Genomic DNA, 12,131 nt, shown 5'->3' with positions numbered 1-12,131 from the left:
ATCTCTATCCCGAGGTATAGGTTGGACTGTAGTAGTTTAGCTACCTGGTAAACATGTTTACGTCTACTGAATGGGACTCTCTCTGATTGTCTCTAATCATCATAGCCACATGCAACCTAGAGGACTGCTCTACCGATGCCTTAACTATGCACAAACTACGCTAAGTGACCAAACCAGCTTCTTCTACTCATTAAGTGCATCGTATGCTTGCACTCTCTGATCCCCTTTGCCTTTTGTGAGTAAACTCAATCCTTTTTTTATATGGAAACATTCCATCTAATTTAGGTGGTTTTCTGATTCTGTACAGACGGCACAGATGTTTTGAACAATAACGGGTGCTTTTTATTTTAGCTGATTTGTCATTTCGCTGTAAGACTGTTGATAAACTGTTTACAATTTTTTTGCAACAGCCATTTTGGGAAGATGACTTCAGTATCAAACCATTTTGTAAAGGCTTTGCTGTATTGACCTTTTGATACATGCCTGTTGCAGTTTTTGATTAATAAAAACAGTTGACAAATTTCAATGATCCAATTGAACTTCAGTGTTCGGAGTCATAAACAGGGCTGTATTGAGCGAGATACTCAACATGTAATGAATAGAGCTGACATGACAGGCAACTCTGTTCTACATCATGTGGAACTGAGGACATAAACCGAAGGAGCTTCAGGGCTCAATGTAGACAAAGGCAAGGCTCCCATGTTAGCAGCGACTGCATTCAAGGTAAACGCTGCATGTCAACTCATTTGGAAATTACCTTTTACATTTCTGTAACACTTCAGCGATTGATTTAAGAGCCCTCGGTCATTGTTCAACCACTCAAGGTCTCTGCTTGTGCAGATTACTATAAATGTGCAAACAGTTCCTATTTACCTGAAATGTATCTTTGATGTGATTGAAAATAACATTTCATGCACACACATCCAGAGTTTCATTGGTTTTATTCATAAATTTGATTCTAAGTTTGTCAAATGTGGATGACATTTCCCCTCACACAATCCCTATGTTTGAGTTAGGGTTTTAAATCAAGTATTACTGACAGTTGTCCATACTCCCACCATGCAAAGGTTCAAAGCTTAGTATGTCACTGAAATAAACTGGCCATGGTATGAAACTAACATGTTTTCCTTAATATAATATGAAAACATTTTCTGTGGTTTAAAAAGAGGGAGTAGATTACCTCAGGATGAAAATGGGCTTGTCATGGATCTGGAATACACACTGATTGGAACTAATAAAACCATCCTCCTGCCCAGTAATGAATAAAATGACTGGTAGATTATTAGTGTAAGTTTGGTCCACTCTGCATAGTGAGGTACAGAACTGGTCCCAGTACAACTCAAAACGATCCATTCTAAGATGAAATACAATTAAATCAACCATGGACGCTTTGATAATTGATAGCAACTACAACTTGACAAGTATTAACTAGAAATACATTTAACTGACTAGGATGCAATTTACAAAAATGATCCCTCTTTTCTGCATACATCTCTATCCCTAGTAAGTAGACAGCAAAGAAAAAATAAAAACTGCCTTGAAAAGGGCATGGATAAGCCTTTGTCTCTGTGCATTTAGAAACAGTTCAATCCCATAAATTCCCTTTAATACATGTAGTTATTGTCAGTTGAGAGGAATGTTAGGATTTTGTAGTGTTAGACTATATCCAGAACACAACACTGGTGAATGTCATTGGAATTTAGTTGTGGTACAAAAATCTACATTAAAAGAAAATCTGACAACCAATCTTGGACCGTCCTAATTTAAGATCGAAGACTTCAAAACTGGCATCAATTTAACAAAAATAAGACATTTAAATGAAACAAAAGTAAAACAAATATATACATTACATACGGTATGTTATCAAAGTGCAAGAACTGAAGACTGAGGCAATACTGTTGGTGAGTAGATTGATTGCATATCTAGTCAGAAACAACATGGCCATCCACAGAGACCGGTGACAAACAGGTTGATAAGGCACTTAAGTGTCCATGGGTGTCTGGAGGTCCAGAACTCAAACCATCTCTGTGGGTGCTCAGAGGAGCTTTCTCTGGCCAGTAGATTTCAACATGTGCTGCCCAAACTACATGTCAGGTAAAAGAGAGACAGGAGCAAATTGGTTTCCAAACTCACATCAAATATAAAATCTAAGATTTGTCATGCTTGCACTTCTCTTACCAAGGGTGTCTCTGGGTGTAGTTTCACTACAGGGGCTGGGGTTTTCAACCGATACTGCCTTACCTAGAGGCCAGAGAAAGTTAAGCAAATGACAACCCAGACACACAATAGCCAGAAATACACAGATCTAAGGTTTTACACAGTGTAGTTTGAAACTATAAGGTCCAAACTGGGGATTCATGGTTGATGTAATAGACTAATGTAGTATCAGTGTTGCTCTTACCAGGGGAACCTCTACTTTGTCGGTCTTGGGGAATTCAGAACAGAAAGGTTTCAGTTCAGAGGCTGGGAAGTCAAACTCCTTGTCCTCATTGCTGCTGTGGCGATAGCGATGGGCAAACTTGCGCTTCAAGGCATTAGCGATGAGAGACGCAGCATCTGTGGGCTCACTAGGCTTGGCTTGGCTCTCCTCTGGCCGGCTGGACAATAATACACAGGAAGTAAGGAAAATCTGTTTTAGCTGGAAATTAGTCAAGTTTTCAGTTAGTAAAACAGTTGTGCTCATCTTCTAATGTAGAAGTCAGACGAACATGGTGCCCACCTCTTAGCGGGGCGCAGCTTGACTTTGCAGATGTCTTTAAGCACATCCAGCATGTTGGGGACCTCTGCCTGCTTGGGCCCCTGGTCCAGCAGTGTCTGGCCGTCTGTCTTCTTCCCACGGCGCTCCTGGATGAGGCCAATGACTGAGAAGCTCCGCTGGAATCCCATGAGTGGGGGTGGAGGAGGGGGAGGTGGAGGTGGAGGGGCGCAGGGTGGTGCAGGACGACCTGGGGCAGGAGGACCACCTGGGGCTGAGGTGAAGGAGAGAACTTGGTGAGACATGTATAGTTTAGACAATTATGCCATGAAAAGCTTCCATCTTTAGGCAGATAGGTCATTAGAGGAAAATGTAGAAGTACTGTATCTTACCCAGCAAATTTGATTTAACTAGGCAAGTCAGTTAAGAACAAATTCTTATTTACAATGACGGCCTACCCCGGCCAAACCCCAACGACACTGGGACAATTGTGCGCCGCCCAATCACGGCAGGTTGTGAAACAGCCTGGAATCTAAATAGGGTCTGTAGTGACACCTCTAGCACTGAGATGCAGTGCCTTAGACCGCTATGAGTTGTTTGAACTTTGTGTGTTTGTTTTGAAGATTCTTCTTTAACCTTTAGTGTGTGTGTGTGTGCGTGCGTGTGTTCCGGGGTTCTCTGTTCCATACCTGGTGTCTGTGCGTTCTGCTCTTGGGTCAGTACTATCTGTGCGATCTGGGCTCTGAGTTTGGCCAGCTCCGTCTCCAGAGCACTGATCTTCTGAATGGCCTCATCGTTGCTGCGGGTTTGACCCTGGGGCTCTGGCTCGGCCTGGTGCAGGCTGGGTAATGATCTATGTCTGAGCAAAGGTTGTTGATTGGGCTGAGGCGGGTGAGAACGGAACATGAGCCCTGACGGTGCTTCTGACCTGGAATGGGACCAATGGTAAACAAGCACCATATTAGAAGAGGAGAAGATGTTATAGTTAACACATGAGCAAAGGAACTGCCTAATGAGCAGTGTATGGGTCAATAAACAGTATCTTTCTAAGGACAGCATCACAGCTTGAGAAAGTGTGGCCGTTCCACGCCCCACTCTCCTCTTCTTACCTCGGTCTACCAAATCCAAACCAGTCATTTTCATCTTCCTCCTCTTCCCTGTCGATCCAGACGACATCAGCCAAAGAGGCAACCAGTCCATTCTGTCTCCCAGCACTGTTCAGGACACTACCACCTTCAGTGTAAGGATTGAGCTGAGACACAGGGCAGCCATATTAAACAATACACCTAAACATTCTCCTTACATACCAGAGGATTGGGTCAACAACTAAAACTCAACTGAAAAACAGGGTCCTGTTTAGCCACACGTGTGCTATTCTCATCTTATGACTCAAACTGTATTCACACTACTTGGAAATGCATTCCGACAGACATTTGATTGGCTTTGGTTGACAACAAAAAACAGAGACCATGCAGGGTACAAGACGGCAACAAGGCCGATCCTTATGCCGTCTATCAATAGCCTGTCAAGGCCGATCCTTATGCTGTCTATCAATAGCCTGTCAAGGCAGATTCTTATGCTGTCTATCAATAGCCTGTAAACGCAGATTCTTATGCTGTCTATCAATAGCCTGCCAAAGCAGATTCTTATGCTGTCTCTAAAAACTCAGCATAGGAAAGATAAGAAAACAGAAGAAATAAGAACAGTGGATACATTTCAAGGGACAGTCCTAATAAGAGGACCTTTGCATGTATGCTACCAGAAATGTGTCAGCAGCACAAGGTTACTGTTACAGGTTTCCAGGTGAACTGACCTAAAGCAGACATAATGCATTCCTCACAGAAAGGAAGGACAGCTAAAGAGAGGGAGAGAGAAAACAGTGTTGAAAAGACAAAAACTGAATCTACAGATTGAGAACAGGGAACTAACATGACTACCTAAATAAACTTTAAAAACACAGAACTGTTCCTGTGACTAATGCAAAAAAAAAAAAAAAAAACAGACTTCAATCTAAACATTCAAAAGGCCCCGTAATATGTTTTCACCAAATTGGAACAAATGGCAAAAACAAAAAAACTCTTTGGTCCTTTAAAAACCTTCTGAATGTAAAATAGTGTACTATAACTTGGAAAATAAATAGGACTCTGAATGACAACATATTGATGTTTCCAACATTAGGGCTGTTTTTCTAAAGAAGTTAGATCCGCTTTGTGTTTCATTTCTTTTGCCATGACACTAACGAGTATCGCGATACTGGCATCGTCCCAGTCCTACTAATAATCCCAAACAATCAGCACGTAGGGTCATGTTTTCCATTCTGTTTAGAGTTGGAGCATCAAAACAGATGAACAAGCAGGGAAAACACTTGATGAAAGTGACTTGACCATTAGATCAGAATACATCAGGCCAGAATGCTAAGAAAACATGACACTTGAGCACAAGGCTTGGAGAGAGAGAACAGAGAAAGGCAGAGGACAGATAGTCAATGTAGCAAGCGCTGACAAAGTGATAGATATTGAAACAATGTCACACACAGATCATACTCTGTCAAAGTATGGCTGCAGACAGTCTACAAAGAATATTATCAATCACTTTTAGTTCTATAACATGTCATAGATCATGGAGACTTCCGACATAGTATGCCTGCCTTCTCTGTCGCAGATACAGTCTTACCTGAAAATGGACCCTGGGGCATGGTTTAAGGGGAAGATTGGTGGCTATTCTTCTCACAATACTCCTCGAGGACCCATACGCCTTGCCTGAAAAGCCAAAGTCCTGCCAAAAATGAACACATAGGCTTATGGTTACGTACTAGAACCAAGATAATGGGTACGTCACTATCAAATCATGCCTTAAAGACAGTATAGTGAAAGAGCCATGAGGACAAGATGTACAACGTGGAGACTTTAGTGATCCACAAATAACATATACAGTTGAAGTGGGAAGTTTACATACGCTTAGGTTGGAGTCATTAAAACTCGTTATTCAACCACTCCACACATTTCTTGTTAACAAACTATAGTTTTGACAAGTCGGTTAGGACATCGACTTTGTGAATGACAAGTAATTTTTCAAATAATTGTTTACAGACAGATTATTTCACTTATAATTCACTGCATCACAATTCCAGTGGGTTAGAAGTTTACATACACTAAGTTGACTGTGCCTTTAAACAGCTTGGAAAATTCCATAAAATTATGTCATGGCTTTAGAAACTTTTGATAGGCCAATTGACATAATTTGAGTCAATTGGAGGTGTACCTGTGGATGTATTTCAAGGCCTACCTTCAAACACAGTGCCTCTGTTTGATATCATGGGAAAATCAAAAGAAATCAACCAAGACCTCAGAAGAAAATAAATTTGTAGACCCCCACAAGTCTGGTTCAGCCTTGGGAGCTATTTCCAAATGCCTGAAGGTACCACGTTCATCTGTACAAACAATAGTACACAAGTATAAACACCATGGGACCACACAGCCGTCATACCGCTCAGGAAGGAGACGTGTTCTGTCTCCTAGAGATGGACGTACTTTGGTGCGAAAAGTGCAAATCAATCCCAGAACAACAGCAAAGGACCTTGTGAAGATGCTGGAGGAAACAGGTACAAAAGTATCTATATCCACAATAAAACGAGTCCTATATCGACATAACCTGAAAGGCCGCTCAGCAAGGAAGAAGCCACTGCTCCAAAACCGCCATAAAAAAGCCAGACTACGGTTTGCAACTGCACATGGGGACAAAGATCGTACTTTTTGGAGAAATGTCCTCTGGTCTGATGAAACAAAAATAGAACTGTTTGTCCATAATGACCATCATTATGTTTGGCGGAAAAAGGGGGAAGCTTGCAAGCCGAAGAACACCATCCCAACCGTGAAGCACGGGGGTGGTAGCATCATGTTGGTGCTTTGCTGCAGGAGGGACTGGTGCACTTCACAAAATAGATGGCATCATGAAGACAGAAAATGATGTGGATATATTGAAGCAACATCTCAAGACATCAGTCAGGAAGTTAAAGCTTGGTCGCAAATGGGTCTTCCAAATGGACAATGATCCCATGGATACTCCAAAGTTGTGGCATAATGGTTTAAGGACAACAAAGTCAAGGTATTGGAGTGGCCATCACAAAGCCCTGACCTCAATCCTATAGAAAATTTGTGGGCAGAACTGAAAAAGCGTGTGCGAGCAAGGAGGCCTACAAACCTGACTCAGTTACACCAGCTCTGTCAGGAGGAATGGGACAAAATTCACCCGACTTATTGTGGGAAGCTTGTGGAAGGCTACCAGAAACGTTTGACCCAAGTTAAACAATTTAAAGGCAATGCTACCAAATACTAATTGAGTGTATATAAACTTCTGACCCACTGGCAATGTGAAGAAATAAATAAAAGCTGAAATAAAATCACTCTACTATTATTCTGACATTTCACATTCTTAAAATAAAGTGGAGATCTAACTGACCTAAGACATGGCATTTTTACTAGGATTAAATGTCAGGAATTGTGAAAAACTGAGTTTAAATGTATTTACACCTGAAACCCCACCTCTTTAAGGAATACCTAGGATAGGATAAAGTAATCCTTCTAACCCCCCCCCCTTAAAAGAGTTAGATGCACTATTGTAAAGTGGTTGTTCCACTGGATATCATAAGGTGAATGCACCAATTTGTAAGTCGCTCTGGATAAGAGCGTCTGCTAAATGACTTAAATGTAAATGTTTAGCTAAGGTGTACGTAAACTTCCGACTTCAACTGTATACACGCATGACTAAGTCGGTTTGGATAAAAGCATCTGCTAAATGTTGATCTCAAGAAGCTTTAACTTTGTCTTCAGCCCCGCGCTGCTTACGAGTATACTGTAAAAATAAAAATAAACGCTAAGAAGTCTGATCGGTGACAGTTGAGATGACAGATATCTGGTCTGACCACGATAGGGCTGTGGCGGTCACGAAATTTCCTCAGATGGTGATAGTCACCATTTCCTCAGATGGTGACCGTTAATTAACAAACGCATTTAGCATCTCCTGGCTTCCACACACAGCCTACAAGCCACTGATGCAGACCTTTGGAACATCTACAATTTTAGAAAGTAATAAATCCATATAATATAGCCTACACTATCACAATAAATCCATTATTTATTTTAGGCAAGTCTAAAGAAGCATGATATGAAGAAAATGTTGTCTATTTCAGAAGAACAGAATAGCATACTCTTGAGTTGTCCTTATGCTCGGGTCCTGATCTGGCTATGCCAAATGGCTGTGGGCAACACTAGTTCCTTTAGTAGACACGATTTAATTAGAATTCCATGGAATTATTTTCTAGTATGAAGAATACAACTGAACTAAGCTGAAGAAAATAGAAAGGATATTTTCTCCAATCGATTTGAGGGAGTGCGCACATTCGGCTATTCTGTGTTGAGCAGTTAACAAAGAAACAGGTATTCCTATAGGCTTAATTTAGAGTTATTAATGTAACTTTAGTTGTTCTACAAACATTGGGATATACGTTTTGATTTTTAATACATTGCAAGGCTGCATGAAGCGACTAATTATGATTTGAAGAAAGTCACTTGAAAAGCATGAGCTCTGCTTTGTTTTTTTGCGCAGGCTGTACACACTACATCAGTCACTCATTCACAATTTGACAAGCACTTGATAATAGCTTTAATTTCATGGCGGCATCCCCTTTGAGTCGCTGTAACTGCACGCGTCCTTATCCAATTCCTAAGGTGCATATTGAAGATATTGGAAGAACTGTCCACATTTGTTTCGTCAGCCAACAAGATGAGTAGGCCTAACGAACAGCAAAAGCACTATCCAATGTCAATCTACTATACCCCGTAGTACAAATATTGACCTACTCTATTCTGTGCGAGAGATAAATATTCCAAACATGGTCTGGGACAGTTGTGGGATGCAATAGAGCCAAAATGAATACAACCACTAGCATTAAAAAAAAATGCAATGTGGCTGACGTTAAGCTTAAAAATGTTGTTAAACCATTAGGCTATTTCTTCGCATTATAAGCGCAGCAATTCGCACACGGTAGTAGGCTATAAGCGCAAATGTTCCATTAGCGTAAAACACCATTATCAAAAGTGACCGCAAATGTAATTATACATGTAATGTTTTTATTATAAAAGGTGCATTTAGTTTTTCCCCCAAATTGTTTCTCTCGTCTCATCGCTGCAATCCCCCAACGGGCTCGGGGGAGGCGAAGGTGGAGTCATGCGTCCTACGAAACATGACCTGCCTAACCGGCATGCCACAAGGAGTCTCTAGAGCAGGATATGCCAAGTAAAGGCCCACCAGTCAAACCCTCCCCTAACCCAATTGTGCACCGTCCTATGGGACTCCCAGCCACGGCCGGTTGTGGCACCGCCAGGGAAATGAACCCGGGTCTGTAGTAACGCCTCTAGCGATGCAGTGCCTTAGACCACTGCGCCACTGAGGAGACCCATAAAGGTGCATTCTTATGGTTTAAAACCTCTTGAAGCTAGGGGGCAGAATATTTATGTTTGGGAAAAATAACATTCCCAATGTAAGCTTGAATGTCCTTCGATTAGTTCATGCGCGCGAAAGTTGTAGCTCAACATTTTCTTTATCGCTTTTATTGAATAGTTTACCATCCGGTTGAAATATTATCGATTATTCATGTTAAAAACAACCAAACGTTAAAAACGTTTGACATGTTTCTATGAACTTTACGGATACTATTTGGAATTTTCGTCTGCCCTTCATGACCGCTTGAGCCTGTTGATTTCTGAACATAATGCACCAACCAAATGGAGGTTTTTGGATATAAAAATAATATTTATAGAACAAAAGTAACATTTATTGTGTAACTGGGAGTCTCGTGAGTGCAAACATCCGAAGATCATCAAAGGTAAGCGATTAATTTGATTGCTTTTCTGACTTTCGTGACCAATCTACATTGCTGCTAGGTGTTTGTAATGTTTTGTCTAGTGATCGATAAACTCACACAAGCGCTTGGATTGCTTTCGCTGTAAAGCATATTTTCAAAATCTGACACGACAGGTTGATTAACAACACTCTAAGCTGTGTTTTGCTATATTGCACTTGTGATTTCATGAATATAAATATTTTTTGCATTTTTTTATTTAAATTTGGCGCTCTGCAATTCAGCAGTTGTTGATGAAAATGATCCTAAAGGGATCCGTGCGTCAAGAAGTTAAATGATCTTCCCCAAACTTGAAACTCACACGCTGTTTATGTATGCCAGTTAGGCTCTACACTCTTTGTAAAGTGGATTAATGTGCATAATTTTAATACGTTATTTGGCCACTTTATTTGTGATACAAACCTTATCAAAACATATAGGCCTAAGGGTTAGGCTACATGAGGTGTACGACTATGAAAAGTAAAAAAATTAAATTAAAATAAAAGATTTTTTTATGCTGGACATCATTTCACAAGTGATAATATATCATTCATAAGTGATAGGCTAATATTGTCACCCATCAGACTATTCTTGATTTAATCTCGTCTTTACATAAACTAAACAATATATGTGTGAAATTAGTTCTGATTTAGAATGGACCATTATCATGCACCTGTCTCAAAACAGGGGCAGGGGGAGAAAGAAATACATGTCATCTATGCACTTAAATAGTGAATGGAGGACGCTTTTCCTGTGGTTCATTTTCATGCCAGCCAGGTAGGCTATACTCCTATTGTAAATATAAGCAATGTGCTTAATATTAGAAAACTTTAGAAATAAATATAGTAGGCCTAGCCTATAGAAAGCTGATGGGACCCTCCTCTTTTTAATAGAGGCCATCACTCTGTTTCCTCACACAATTGTATAGCCTATCGAAATGTTGCACAACATGAGCTCTCATGAAGTGTTTGATTAGATTTTCAAATACATTTGCATTGATGTCAAGAGTGATTAGAGGGACAATAGAGTGCTGAGTACCAGGCAGTTAGCAAGTTCAGTAGGCTACTAATGACCAGCATCAGAGCTTGGAGAAACCTAATTACCATGACTAAACGCTCACATGGAATTTGACTGCCTTCATGACCGCCGGTGTGGCGGTAATATGGTCACCGCACCAGCCCTAACCATGACAGGGGTCTATTTTTTTAAAGCACATACCAGGTTCTTTTCTATCCTTGTATTGTCTTGACTCATTCTATCGATGCGTTTCAGAGAGGCAGTTGTAGAGTAGTCCACAAAAATGCATCTTCTGAGGTAGTCTGGGGAAACAAGAGGAAGACAAAACAGGGAAATACCTGTAGTTAGTTTGAGTAACAACACCAAGGCAGCAATATGTGGAGAAAACACAGGTCAGGGTTAGAGTCCGTTCCATATTCTTAAGAGTACTGACCCTCACAGATCATTAGACAGAGACTCAAGCAGTCATTACAGTCAAAGGTTTTCCCATGTGATAGATTTTTGCCTTCCTCCAGTTATTTTTAATTTGTTCATTTTATCTTATCCTAGCCATCACTCTAACTTCTCTTTGTATTCATAATAGTGATGACAAGTTTTATACCTGATTTTTTAGGACCCCCTGGCTTAAAGCTCTCAAAAGGCCCCCTAGCTGAGAATAAATGAAAATGTTGATTTGACAGTTCATATTCTTGTGTGGCTACTGCTTGTCTGCAACGGCTGACATGCAATAATGTGCTTGATATGCAATAATGTACTCTAAACATCATTGCATATCGACCAGTGCAGACTGTAGCTAGTTATTGTGTGTAGACAGACAACCTGCCAGCCTCCCTGGCTAACGTTAGCAAGTTGCTGCGTGTAAATAGCTAACGTAAATCCTAAACTGTCTGAAGTAATTTAACTAGCGAGGGACGAAAGACAGTAACTGTTTTTTTTTCTGTAAATATATATTGCGTGACAAACAACTTATAGTAGTTCGGTTAAGTATCTTGCCATAAACCTCTATTTCCATATGTAAGCAAGCATAGTGAATGGTTTGGATACCTATAACATGTTAGTTAGCTAAATTAGCTACCGGCTAAACTAACTAGCAGTAGCTAGCGAAACTTCTTCCTAACCAAGGCGTTGAGTGTTCAGTGGTGTACAGTTGGTTAACGAATCAAACAAAGGCTCACTGGGTTTTTAACAGCAGCAAAATCATAGCTACGTTCGTAGATCAAATTTGATCAAATAAAAACTTACTAGTGTCCTTACGACAACGTCCAATAACAGCTTTATGTTCACCTCAAACAACCCTAAATGTTCACTTTCAAATCCGCTTAATCCTGGCAAAGTGAGTAGGCGGGAAAATGTTTTTTTCTTGACGAATGGGTTGGTAGAATTTTTTTAATAAACCAATGGGCATTGAGGAATCGTTTAGGTTGGGCGTGTACAATAACTTTATGATAATGTTATTGGTTGATTATAATGAATAGCAGACCATCAACTGACCACCTGCAGTATTGTCAGAAAGGAGGCGGA

At 40.5% G+C, this 12,131-nt stretch overlaps 1 protein-coding gene across 1 annotated transcript; it reads right to left on the bottom strand.

The window, feature by feature from the left end:
- Window positions 1-924: 924 nt before the first annotated feature.
- LOC139531665 (mitochondrial fission regulator 1-like) lies at window positions 925-11,954 on the bottom strand. The gene is made up of 9 exons (XM_071328326.1): window positions 11,853-11,954; window positions 10,812-10,912; window positions 5,369-5,470; window positions 3,805-3,947; window positions 3,385-3,623; window positions 2,720-2,969; window positions 2,402-2,597; window positions 2,179-2,241; window positions 925-2,083 (listed from the first exon to the last, which is right to left on the bottom strand). Exons 2-9 carry the CDS (start codon window positions 10,845-10,847, stop codon window positions 2,036-2,038), a joined length of 1,077 nt encoding a protein of 358 aa, XP_071184427.1. The 5' UTR covers window positions 10,848-10,912; window positions 11,853-11,954; the 3' UTR covers window positions 925-2,035.
- Between the last annotated feature and the right edge of the window lie 177 nt (window positions 11,955-12,131).

The sequence above is a fragment of the Salvelinus alpinus genome, chromosome 10 (genome assembly GCF_045679555.1).
Source record: "Salvelinus alpinus chromosome 10, SLU_Salpinus.1, whole genome shotgun sequence".
Taxonomy (NCBI): domain Eukaryota; kingdom Metazoa; phylum Chordata; class Actinopteri; order Salmoniformes; family Salmonidae; genus Salvelinus; species Salvelinus alpinus.
Note: the sequence above shows the minus strand (reverse complement) of the source record. Positions and strands in the feature narration are given on the sequence as shown.

Excerpts from the sequence above, each read along its gene's own strand:
- LOC139531665 (XM_071328326.1), bottom strand. The coding sequence starts at position 10,847 with ATGAGTCAAGACAATACAAGGATAGAAAAGAACCTG. Across the intron at positions 3,624-3,804 it reads TTTGGATTTGGTAGACCGAG|GTCAGAAGCACCGTCAGGGC; the intron begins GTAAGAAGAGGA and ends GTCCCATTCCAG. Across the intron at positions 2,970-3,384 it reads GCAGAACGCACAGACACCAG|CCCCAGGTGGTCCTCCTGCC; the intron begins GTATGGAACAGA and ends CCTTCACCTCAG.